Source organism: Choristoneura fumiferana, chromosome 20 (assembly GCF_025370935.1).
Source record: "Choristoneura fumiferana chromosome 20, NRCan_CFum_1, whole genome shotgun sequence".
In the NCBI taxonomy this organism is placed as follows: Eukaryota; Metazoa; Arthropoda; class Insecta; order Lepidoptera; family Tortricidae; genus Choristoneura; species Choristoneura fumiferana.
Window position 1 is genome coordinate 3,513,753 of NC_133491.1, and position 13,107 is coordinate 3,526,859.

Sequence of the window (13,107 nt, forward strand, 5' to 3'; positions counted from 1 at the left end):
AAATAAAGAGTCATTGTATTATATTGTTTGTTGGGATGCTCGGACCGATTACGGTTTTGATAGAGGCAATGCGGCAATGTCTAAAATAGATAAAAAAATAATGAATACAAAAATTAAAAAGTAGTCATGTTCGACCTAGATTTTGAAATCTAAACCTCTAGCTTACAACCAACACTGTACCGCTGAACTTCCACGTTCATGAAAGATCGATCGAAATTAATTAAATTCGAAAACACACGTTTTTCCAGAGATAAGAAAGGGCCAACTATATAGATCGTTCGCGCCGTTCGCTGAAAGTTTCCACACAGCAATTTTCGTCGAAATCATTTGAGTCGTTTCCGAGGGTCCTAATATAAATCAAGAATTGCTCGTTTAAAGATATCAGATATTAGTATAGAATACACAACAAAAACTTGATTCAATTTCCACTCAATTCCTGAACGTTTCCGTACAAACAGATATGTATCATGTAAGTACCTTGTTAAAGTCGAATATAAACCATATTCAGAGCGGTGTTAGAATTAAATTAGAGTGTAAGAAATATCACTATGCCCACGCTGGCTTGGGCCGGTTTTTCTATGCATTTACGTTACGTTTTCCTGATGTCGTGCTCGAGGCTGAAGAACTTTCTAGGTTGTTTTGACTACTATTAAACGAGACACCGCATAAGGCGCAGAGAAGACTAAATGTGATTGAGCATTATGTCAACGCGGAAAGAAGAATTGACTTTTAATGCGAAAGAAAGTCGCATTTGTTTGATATTTTTAGACACTCACCAATTTATATAATCGAACCTTGAAAAATTTACTCAAATGTCCAAACTGAAGGTTTATCAACTTCTAGTGGAGAATTGAATCGTATTTAGTGTCCGAAAAATATGTTCCAAAACTCGTTGTAAGTGGGAATCCAGATGGATATTATCAAGTCGAAGGAATTTGGCGCGTTGGACTAAAAGTAACCACGGATCCTGCAATAATAACGAAATAGAGGCAAATCGAATCGGAGATGGCGGGACTGTCAAGGAAAATGTCAAGATCATGCACAGCAGTGTGTCAGAAAATGGTCAGAAAAAAGCGTTTCTTTAAAAATACATTTGAATTGCGAGTGCAACTTCGTCTTGATTTAATGAAATCACTGCTACTATTGTTCATTCGTTTATCCAATCTTCATATCTGGCCCGACTCAATGCTTTATTCACTAATAAAATGTTAATTGGCACTTAAAATTGACCTTCCTAAACATTATATCACAGATCTAACTACTGTTCTCACATGTCATCGCTGAACTCACAATTTGTAACAGCGGTAGTAAATCGTGAACCGCCTGGTTTACTTGTCCAATTGCATCTATTATAATATAACATTATATCATTACTATAATAACTGTTCGTTCATTACCTTATTACTTTAACCCGGTTTACGAGACTTCGACTACGAGTGTTGCTTAATATAGCATAATGTAACATTGCATTGAAATCTTTGGATATGTTCTAAAGTATATTTTCTTGGCCGGAGAGCTGCGTTGTTAGGGCAATTTTATCCATGGATTTTGAAATTGACACTTTTTCTTATAATTCTCCTAGGACTTACTCACGAATGTTTCAAACTGTAAACTTATCTATGTGAACTTGATGCGAGCGAGCAAATTAATTTAATTTCTCTAAAGTATGTTATGAATTAATAGTATGAATGAAAGCCCTTGATGATCTAAAAATCAGTTAGCTTTACATCAATCCATTCAACTGTAAATTGTCGTTTTGTCTTTTGAACTACTATGCCAATTTCGTCATTGAAGTAAAGCAGGTTCCAAATTAATCTTCAAACTGGTTTTACTATTATTTGTATCGGTTTATTAGCAAGGTCGTCAGAATAACAGGATGTGCATATTGCAAGAATTCCAAGATATGTTTGAACAATTAATCGAAGCAGTTATTAATGAAGCAGTTAAGAAGTTTCAATTAGGTAGGTAGACATTTCAATTAGGTAGGTAGGTAGACGACAGATAAATCGTTCGGGATTTTCGCTCGCTGATCACAAAAAAATAAAAATAAAATAATGAATGACCTTTATATTTTGCGTCGATTTCACTTACATGAGCTGCAATTTCGGCTACACACTGAAAAAGACAGGCGGATATTTCTTTAACCTGTATCCTGTCTTTCAAATATGTCTTCGGAAATATAGAATTATTTTATTACTACTACTATAGGAACTTGAGTACGGTCGTGCGTGGCTGAAGGGCTGATGATATACAATATAAAGAGATTAATGTAGTAGAAATTTAGTGGTAGATTTTTTTGACATTCATAAGTGCTTGTTATAGCCTAAATTTAATAAAGATATTTTGACTTTGACTTTGAGATAATACTTGATTTTGTGTTTTTTGTTTCTCCTAAAAACGTTACCTATATTAAATTAAAGCTTCCCTTTCCGTCCCCTTCTGGTGTATTTCATGGGATTCTTAGGTCCCTGACCTTAGAATTATCTTGCCTCCTTCTATTATGGTATTGGGTAGACTCTGGTGTTTCAACCACCGTCGCCGTATCTTCATTGTGCGTGACCAAAAACTACGATTTTTGCTGTAAAATGCTTCAATATGGGAATTCCGCGTGGGAATTCCTTTTTCATCGGTTTTGGAACAGCAAGGCAGCCACACATGTAAATGATTTTAGTTCATGAGGCCAAAACGTTTCAGAGCCTTACCCGTTTCTCGATCTTTCGAGAGCCTTTCGAACATCACCATGATATAATGGACGCCCTTTAACTTAGGTACGATCACGTTTTGTAGTAAGCCATTCCTTGTCAGCGAACAAAAGTAACTTATTGCATAACTAGGCTCGTGTCGTAGGTTACCTTTCGTCAGAAGTTATGTATCGTTAAACAAGTTGTAGGTACTTACTTAAATTTTACTCAAAACCATTTCAAAATTCATAAGTTTTATAACCTCCTTTTGAAATAATATGTTTTAGTTTTGTTTTAAGCTTCAATTAAAATTTAGTTTCATATATCTTTAATGATATTTACGTCAGTGTCTCCGTTAAGTAGAGCGCCAACTTTGGCGGAGGTCCATATCGATGAACTACACTATTCTACTTTTACTGTAGGAGCAAGGTAACATTTTGCGAGGCAAACTGCCTTTACTGTTTTTTTTTGGATTCATTATGACCTATTATCTCTAGTACCATCAGCCAAATATGTGGTCTACCACCTTAAAGTTGATAATCGTTTGCATGTCATAAAACAATAATGCCAATAGACGTGTCTGTCAACTTGAAAGTTCGACTTAGCGACATATTCATTTGATAAGAACTTGTTTACAAATTGATAGATCACTTATTTGGCTGATGGTACCCATTTCTCTAGTCTAAGCCTAGCAGGACTGAGTTATAGTGGAAGGATGAAATAACCAGTATAGTCATATAAAATCCAACAGCCAGATTTTACCCAAAATTATCAGATTTTTTATATACATTTCCTCGGCATACAGGCGGGGCTGTTTATAAAATTGAATTACTTTTTATAGACAAATCATCTCAATCGAGACCAGACACGTTTTTTACAGTATATTTTTGTTGGGATGACTTTTTATGGCCAGTTCAGCTCTTCTATAAAAGTCAAAGAGTAAAATGTCGGTTAAAGTGTATGTTTCTCAGAAGTAGTTAACAATGTGCAGTTTTGAAGACACTCCTCAGTAGCTATGCCACCCAGTTGTGTATGGACGCTCCGACGTGGGTAATTGTAAGTTTTGTAACCTACATACGCGTTACAACACCTTGCCGTAAGCCCGACGATCTAATGCAAGAGCTAGCGATTGCTGCCTGGGAACATTCACTGCATTCATGTAATGCTAGAGCGAACGCTTTACTATTTCGTATTATTAACTAGTAGGTACTTAGTTGTTGCTCCAAACCTAAATTCTGCGTCCCGCGGGAACCACATTTTACCGGGTCTATATTGAACCTTAGGTTAGGGTTCAGATCAGCGTCGGTTTTACAGTTCGCTTTACGACCTTCATATGTAGGTAATACAAATTGCATGATTGTTGTCTTAACTGAGCTTAAAATTAAGAGGAAGAAGACTGTTTTTAAAAGTAAAATTGGTTAGATGTAAATTACCTACACACATTCACAATGTAACGCGTATTATTTCTGCAGTAAAGTACTCTCCGAACATTCTCTTGACATTGAAAACATGAAAGTGTTCAAGGTTACTTAAACAACTCTATCTACGGCCAATTTAACGGAATAAACACTTGGATAAACTCTGCATCTTTTTTTTTTTATACGACTGGAAGGCAAACGAGCAAGTGGGTCTCCTGGTGGTAAGAGGTCACCACCGCCCGTAAACATCTGCAACACCAGGGGTATTGCAAACGCGTTGCCAACCTAGAGGCCTAAGATGGGATACCTCACGTGCCAGTAATTTCACCGGCTGTCTTACTCTCCACGCCGAAACACAACAATGCAAGCACTGCTGCTTCACGGCAGGATTAGCGAGCAAGATGGTGGTAGCAATCCGGGTGGACCTTGCACAAGGTCCTACCACCTGCATCTGCGCTATTTTAGGGTTATCAACTTTCCAAATACAGTTATAGGGACATTGTGACTTCAAAATTAATACTTGCAATTACTTACACACATCCAAAAAATCTTGGGATACTCATTATTGAAAATACAAACTGAAATATAGATGCACAGAAAAAAACAGAAAAATAAGACCATCACTGGGAATCGACCCAGGTCCTCGGTAATCCGTACCGCGTGCTATACCGCTACACCACTGATAGTTTGACCATTTCGTTTTGTTTGGTGGGTTCGATTCCCAGTGATGGTCTTATTTTCTGTTTTTTCTGTGCATCTATATTTCAGTTTGTATTTTCAATTTCGGTTTACGGGATGACCGTAAAAGTAAAAATTGGAATTGAAATAAAAATACAAAAGATTCCAAAAAACCAATCTTGATACTCATTATATCTAGACTGATTTGATGTTTTGATTCAGTAGTAGTAATATGCCTATTTTCGCAGGTGGTAGGACCTTGTGCAAGGTCCGCCCGGATTGCTACCACCATCTTGCTCGCTAATCCTGCCGTGAAGCAGCAGTGCTTGCACTGTTGTGTTTCGGCGTGGAGAGTAAGACAGCCGGTGAAATTACTGGCACTTGAGGTATCCCATCTTAGGCCTCTAGGTTGGCAACGCATCTGCAATACCCCTGGTGTTGCAGATGTTTATGGGCGGTGGTGATCTCTTACCATCAGGAGACCCACTTGTTCGTTTGCTATCCAGTCGAATAAAAATAATATTTATGTGTTCAAAACTGACTAGGGATAAAAAATATGCCAAGGCACTTTTGATGAGTGTATGATAGTGATGTGAAACTTAAATTTCCTTGAATACTTGCCCTGCTATGTATGTATGTGTACAGTCGACGTCATAAATAAGTGATCATTTCTGTACCTTGTCGCTTTCAGTCGTTACACAATTTCGTATGGCTTTTCAAACATGACGTTAAAGTGACAAGGTGCAAAAGTTCCATTACTGGGAATTTTTGAGCTGTCACGATTTTGAATGGGCCCCGTCCCGGCTGTTTTAAGTTTAAGTTCCTTAACGGGGTTCTAGACTACCAGACTTGTTTTTTCCTTTTTTAGTTTTTATTTAAAGTTTTTTTTAAGACGAGAAGAGTTGGGTTTATTTATCTGAATTTTTGATTCACGACAAAGTCGCCCCTTTGACGCATCACTTTGAACATCGACCAATGTAAACATAGGTGGAAGCATTTGTCAACAACAATTAAAAAAATCTGAAAACATATGCTGAAATGTACGGGATTAATTTTAAGATAGTGTAACAAAGTTTCTTAACCAGCTCACAAAACATGGCGGTTTGTTATATTGACCTGTTAGTTATATGTTTATCTTTTAATACTTTTAGCAGTAGGAAAAACTGACATTAAACCTTTAGAGTGTTAGAATAATTTCTTGATCAGATATCCCGTCACCAAGCAACAAGCGTTGAAGATAATTTATTGGTAATAAATAAATTGAAGCAACGCTTACGTAAGAATGTAATAAAAGTGAGCTAAGCGATAATTTTCCTGATCGTCAACCGATTTTCTCATTACGATCGTATAGGCACAGATCATTTATTTATGTAAATATAGCCTATATACGTCCCACTGCTGGGCACAGGCCTCTCTCAGAACAAGAGGGCTTGGGCCATAGTTCCCACGCGGGCCCAGTGCGGATTGGGAACTTCACACGCACCATTGAATTGCTTCGCAGCAGGTTTCCTCACGATGTTTTCCTTCACCGCAAAGCTCGTGGTAAATTTCAAATGTAACTTCGCACATGAATTTCAAAATACAGAGAGGCGATAGGTCAAACCATGCCACCACGGCTTCTTATGTAAATATACCGTCTTATCTTAAATAAACACACATACATCTGATCTGGCGTTCCAGTGAAAGAAAGACTAACTCTTTTCAATAGAATAAAACATGTACCTATGCGTTGAAGATCACTAATTAATTGATTCCGGCAGTGTGCCAACGAGGGTAAGTAAGGTAAGTAAGGTAGTGCCAATGAAAACGAAGCGAGGCGTAACAGTCCCTAGTCAGATGTCCCAATTTTTGACAACATATAATAAATCGAAAACCATTTGGAGAAATAGGCTTTGTGAAGCGTTTTCCGAAATCAGATTCCAAAAATGTGTTAAACTTAATTAAATAAACAAAATTTAATTTAATTTAAGTAATGACATTTTACCCCTGCAGTGTCTCGTCACAAAGGCAGTTATAAAGCAGGTCTACACTCTTAAGCAAATTGACAGTTTGAAATGTTGCTGTCCTGCTTATAATAACAAAGAGTGACAAAGATAGAACTTTAATCACATGATGCGCACCCGGCTTTAAACAGTTGTCATTTATCGTAAAGTCCGAAATGTATACGAGTATTCCCAATGTATTTTTACAAATTAAATGATTAAATTACGTCGTTACAAGTAAATACAAAAGAATTAAAATATCAGATTTTAATAAAAAATATCTATTAACTATAACACCTTTAAACAAACATAGGAATAATCGAAGCTAAAAGAAGAGAAATAAATAATACTATTTGTCATGGTTCCCTAAGCCGTGCTTGAATTATTGTCAAATTGTAATGCCACAGATTATGTTATGTACGACCTGAATTTTTCTAGGCAATGGAACGTAGCTGTCTCACTGTGACGTCATCCAGCGTATTTCTTAAATAAATATTAAATTAAATACTCATCCAAATTCAAAATCAATGAAAATACTATCTTAAAATATCCTATTCTTTCCAAAAATAAAATAAAAACTATAGGTTATTTTTTTTGGTGCATCCCAATTGCTGAAGGTGCCAAGCCAATTTACATCAAACAATAACCATAGTTTCATGAGGAGTACGTGACCGACTGACTGATTGACAGACAACGCACAGCCTAAACTACTGTAGCTAGAGGCTTGAAATTTAGCACACATATTTCTTGAGCAACAGAGGAGCACTATGAAGGGATTTTTCGTTCCTCCTCGGGAACGAATCCGCTGGATAAAGCTAGTTAGTAAACAGGTACCTATGGTGTGCTAGTAAAAAAAACATTTTAATTATTTTTTAAGTCTGAATAGGGAAGCACCTCTATTTCACCTGACAGTAAAGTGCAGATGAGGCCGAAGATATAGCTAACTGGTTCAGTAGCCTATTCTATTCAATTTGTTGTTGAACACCTAGGTAGCTCTAAACGGGATTTGTTCGAAAAAACCCGTACCTTAATTATTAGCTTCTCGAGTAATTTTTCGCGTGCAGTTGGTCCGCCATCCCCGATTCCATCACAAATCTCCAAAAGCCAATCCGTTCGAAAGGGGTGCCGCTCGAAGGATATAACAACAATTGATATAATGCAACAATTGATATAATTTTTTATTTGAATAGGGAAGCACCTCTATTACCTGACAGTAAAGTGCAGATGAGGCCGTGATATAGCTAACTGGTTCAGTAGCCTATTCTATTCAATTGCTGTTGAACACCTAGGTAGCTCTAAACGGGCTTTGGCTATAGTTCCCACGCGTACCTTGCGGATTGGGAACTTCACACGCACCATTGAACTGCTTCGCAGGTTTGTGCAGGTTTCCCCGATGTTTTCCTTCACCGCAAAGCTCGTGGTAAATTTCAAATGTAATTCCGCACATGAATTTGAAAAAACTCAGAGGTGCGAGCCGGGGTTTGAATAACCCTCTGTTTGAGAGGCGATAGGTCAAACCACTAGGCCACCACGGCTTTTTTACACGGATGTACTCTGTGTTAGGTTAGGTTTATTTTATAAAAAGTTCAGTGAAGTTCCTATATCCTTGGAAATGATATCAAATGTTGTTATACTGATCATTACACACCCGTTCGAAAGGCAGTCCCTAGCCTAATCAAACCATGGTGTCTTTATGTACCGTCGTGTTACAGATGCGGCGGTGGGGTGCAAGCCGGCGCGCGCGCAGCCTCAGGGCGTGATCAGGTACTTCCTACTTCAATTGTATTCCGACCGCGGTCGCGAACTGACGTGCCTTATCCGCGTAAAGCGATAAGCTTGCATGACGACCTTGAGCGCTGATTGTGAACAGTGAGTTGTGGATTTTGTTTTTGTGACACACGGATGATAAGGATTTTGATTGAAGTGTTGAATGTTTGGCTGATGTGGAATTGTGGATGTTATTTTGAGTAAGCGATTGATTTTGTAAACAAGTATAGTGCGGGTACTTCCTATTCGTTTCAAGGTGCTGTGGAAATGTTGTTAAATGGGTTCAAGCTAGTGCAAAATATCTCAGTTCCATGGAAAAAATAGGAAGTAGTTAACTAACTACCTACCTCAAATATTTGACTAAGTAATTAATTATCGATTTGCTTTTACGTTGGCTAGTTACGAACCGATGTGCCCATTTCTTGGTTGCGGCAAAACCGCGTAATCAACCTTTGCCCTACTGCTGACAAAGGTAGCAAAGCAAGCCAAATCGTTCGTGCCATGAATAATGAGGCGCATATTCGTGGATTTTAACTTGGTTACCCTCTATTACTTTTGATTTGAAAACTGTCACCCTTTGTCACCTTTGTCACCCGTGTGTGATATAACCTTCGTTCGTGACCCTTTTGATGAAGCAAATATGTATGATCAGTGACCCATCGATACCCATTTTACTTATTTAAACAACAACTGTTGATACAAGTATGAGACTAGATTAAAAATACCTAATTGAAAACAAATGATATCAAACGAGGGAACGTTATATTTTTATCAGCTGTTGACGATAAGTATGTACCTATAATTCTTTACTGTACATAAAGCATATGAAATTGATAGATAACAAGAGAAATAGATGTACAAAATGAAGTTCTTTGTACAGAAAGGATCTCTTCCAAGGATATTTCATGAGTATTTTTTAATGTATGTTATGCGCCTATAAATGTGTCACGCTTCGAGCTGACTCGAGGAAAACCCATTGCGGTTGACATTTGCTTCAGTGTAATCATGTGACAAATCACTATTCTAGTGAAAACTAGCTTGTTTTCGTAACATAGCCTAACATTGTGTTCTGTAGTTGGACAAAGGGTCAATCAACCCTGTCAAAGGCATCATCTTGTCAATCTATAAATGATCCTTTAGACACAAGTGGCCACAACTCCTGAAATGCATCCTTATTCCCTTTCTACATCGTAAAGGAGGCTCCCTGCAAATTCATCGATAAATTTCAGTTTCCTAGTTCCAACTTAACCCGTCGCTCATTGTCCATTTACATTTATATTAATAAAAACAAGATGAAGATGATGATCCTGGTAAATGGATTTGCAAAAGGTCTGATATTTCTTAATTTAATTTAGTATATAAATCTAAAAAGAAAAGCCCTTCATGACTGGCTGACTCATCAGCAGCAGCACCCAGCTGCCCTTTGGACCTAGAAAGCTGACACTTTGCATCAAAGCTCCTTTTATTATATAGAAAAGCAAGGAAGTTCTGCAATAAAGGCGACGTCGCAGGCGCAAACTAGTGCCTGCATTCGCAAAGTTCATCTAAAAAGATTAACATTTTAAATCAATCATTAAACGTTTGTCATCATCAATGACATAATGACAGTCATTGCCTGGCCTCAATCTAACCTCGGCCAGCTAGGATGACAGCTGCATTGTGTTTGCAAAATGCAGAGAGATTGCCGAATAGGTACTTGACCTCTGTTTGCCGAATTGATGTAGCTATAGTTAGTTACCTACTACATTATGTTTAAAATTAGACAAATTTGACATGAGCATGAAGCACGCATTGTAATAAATCCTACTTATATTACAAATGTAAAATTTTGCATGTATGTTTGTTTGTACTCCTTCACACTAAAACTACTGGATGAATTTGACAGCTTAGTTAGACAGCTGAACGTCTGAGGGCCTACACCGAAGTTCGAAAATCGAAGTTCGTATCGTACCCTCCCTCTCGCTCTCGTATTAAATAGTATAAGTGTCAGAGGGACCGCACGACACGAACTTCGAGCTTCGAGTTTCGTAGTAGCCCTGCTGTAATAATACGTAGACTACTTTTTATTCCGATATTCCCACAGGATTTAGATAAAATATCCAAATTTCCACCGCTAGGATTAGAGACATAAAATTTGGCACAGGTATTTTATATACAACGTCAATGAAATCCGCAATGTAAATTTTGGGAATTCCTATTGCTGCTGGTTCTGATAGTTGAAGGTGGAGGAGGGTGCGAAGCTGGGGGTAAACAGTAGTATTTACTTTTGATTCAGGTACAGCTCTCACTACGAGAATGGCATATCTAAAAACTATTTTTGAAACATGCTGATTTCTGTCCACTAATGCGTAATATTAAAGCTATATAAAATAAATAACTCGAAATAGTCGGCTGTTCACAAATAACTAACTCAATATAAATCTAGGTATAGTTTAGCATTATCGTAGTCAAAGTATGCTGAAACGAGACTTAACGATAGACGTATAAGGCTTAATTTTAATACACGGTGCAGGAAACATTGAACTTTGTTGCTCTAAGCTAACGGCTTGTTGCGAAAATCCACTATTTGACGCAAGTGTAATTGCTTACATGTCTATGTGAAAAACACATTTTATTGTTCTAACGTTAATAGTAGGTATTTTACTAGTGAAATTATTGTTTCCAAAAATTATTGTCATGATTACATTACGAATGTTGCTATAAAAGTAATTTGTATAGTATGAAAAGTTACGATTAATTGCTAAGGAATACTTTTTTTATAAACACTTTCAACACCCGAAATACATGTAGGATGGTATTGCAATTTCGATGTTAATTCAGATGTCTGAGATTATAATGGGTTTTGTCAGTTATATCCTCCGCAGTCTTAAAATCCTATTAGAACATCCCAGTGTAAACATCGTATCGCCCGGACGGGATTCTAAACCACACCTGTCGCTTTACGCGCAAGAGGTGTCTTACCAACTGGTCCAGCGGGGAATCCGACCAACCAACCGAAAATCATAGTCGCTTGCATAGGTTGTACCATCAGCCAAATAAGTGGTCTATCAATTTTTAAACAAGTTCCTATCAAATAGATATGTCGCTAAAGTCGAACTTTCAAGTTGAAAAACACGTCTATATTTTCATTATTGTTTTGTGACATGCAAACGATTATCAACTTTAGGGTGGTAGACCACATATTTGGCTGATGGTACGCCAATGGTGGCGTGTGGTGCCATCCATCGCGACTTCTATATGTTACGACACGAGTTGGAAAGGTGTAAAAAACAATATACCTACCTCCTTTATTTTTCAATGCTATTTGTTTTTTTCTTAATCTGACGTGCACAGTGCTGCTTAGCACAGGCTTGTGGTATCTATTCGGACAAACTTGCACGCACAAAGCTCTTCCACTGTACTATTACTTTCTGTGCTTCCACCCGCATATTTTTTTAAAATCTCGAAGAACCTTCATAAATATAACTATTTAACTGGGATCATAGCTAATAATAACTACTGGTTAAATCAGATTACGGGTAGATCGCTCTTAATCAAATTAAATGTCATGATCAAAGATAGAGCCAGTCATGCGGCATAATGGCAAATTGCAGTGCCGGCGATCGGTCACCGCTTGCAGCATTATGTATAAATATTTGTATTGCATAATGAATAACTTGTCTATACGGGTAAGATAGGATAATTGATGAGACAATGCCTTTTGTCCTGAAGAAATCTGCTGAACAGTCGTTTGGATTGTAGACAAAAGTAGCCACTAAGATAATAGTTTAAACGATTAGCATTGAACAGGCTGCTTTATATCCTCTCGATGACGGACTGACTGACCTAATCAAGTCGGTATTCTTGTCACTTCCTTTTGAACGGTTCTCTCTAATAAAATTACTAGATCAAATTGACATAGATAGAACAAAGTCATGTTTTCCCTAAAATCCGAGGGAGAAAATAAAAAATCTGCTGCTGCTGCTGCTGCTGCTGCTAAGAGGAAGGGCTAAGGATTAGCCCGAAACATGTCGAGCTAAACTCGATTTAAGACGTGAGTTATCCGGGTCAATATAATTTAATATAAATCTGCTGCCGTTAAAAGCTCACTATAAAGATACTTAACTCAATACATGGAACACCTATAAAGAACAATCGTGACCGAGAACACTCAAATATTGCTGCATACGCTAAGGCTGGCCTTGTCATAGGATTGTACATTAAAAGTATCGCTTTTGTACGTGTAGGCTCTCCCAAAACTTCATTGCCATTGCCGTTATTACCCTCACGTTCTTCCACGGAGCTAGTCAAATCATCATATCCATTGGCCTGAACTGCTCAAATCACCATAATCCATTCACCCCTTTCGAGCAAAACAAACGAGCGGAGCGAGTCGTTGCCGCAAGCGGTAAGTGGGGCTCAGTCGAAATATTCCGACCTTGCCCTCCTTGCGCGTTACGTGAGCGTTTCACCAATGTAACAGCTACGCGGCAGTTAGCGCGCCGTTGTGGAAGTTTGTTGATTGTTTTTTTAGGACGGATTGCGTTACTGATTGGTTTGTAGTTTGATTAAAGATTGAGTGCAATGAATGCGTGGAGTTTA

General features: G+C 37.8%; 1 protein-coding gene across 4 annotated transcripts in view; it reads left to right on the forward strand.

Moving 5' to 3' along the window:
• LOC141438915 (uncharacterized) overlaps positions 1-13,107 on the forward strand; it is a 48,370-nt gene that overhangs the window by 14,542 nt on the left and 20,721 nt on the right. For 2 of the 4 annotated variants that reach the window (XM_074102975.1, XM_074102974.1), the window contains exon 4: positions 8,472-8,523. In XM_074102975.1, coding sequence (XP_073959076.1) covers positions 8,472-8,523 — 52 coding nt within the window. The other 2 variants (XM_074102977.1, XM_074102976.1) reach the window with 2 other exon arrangements.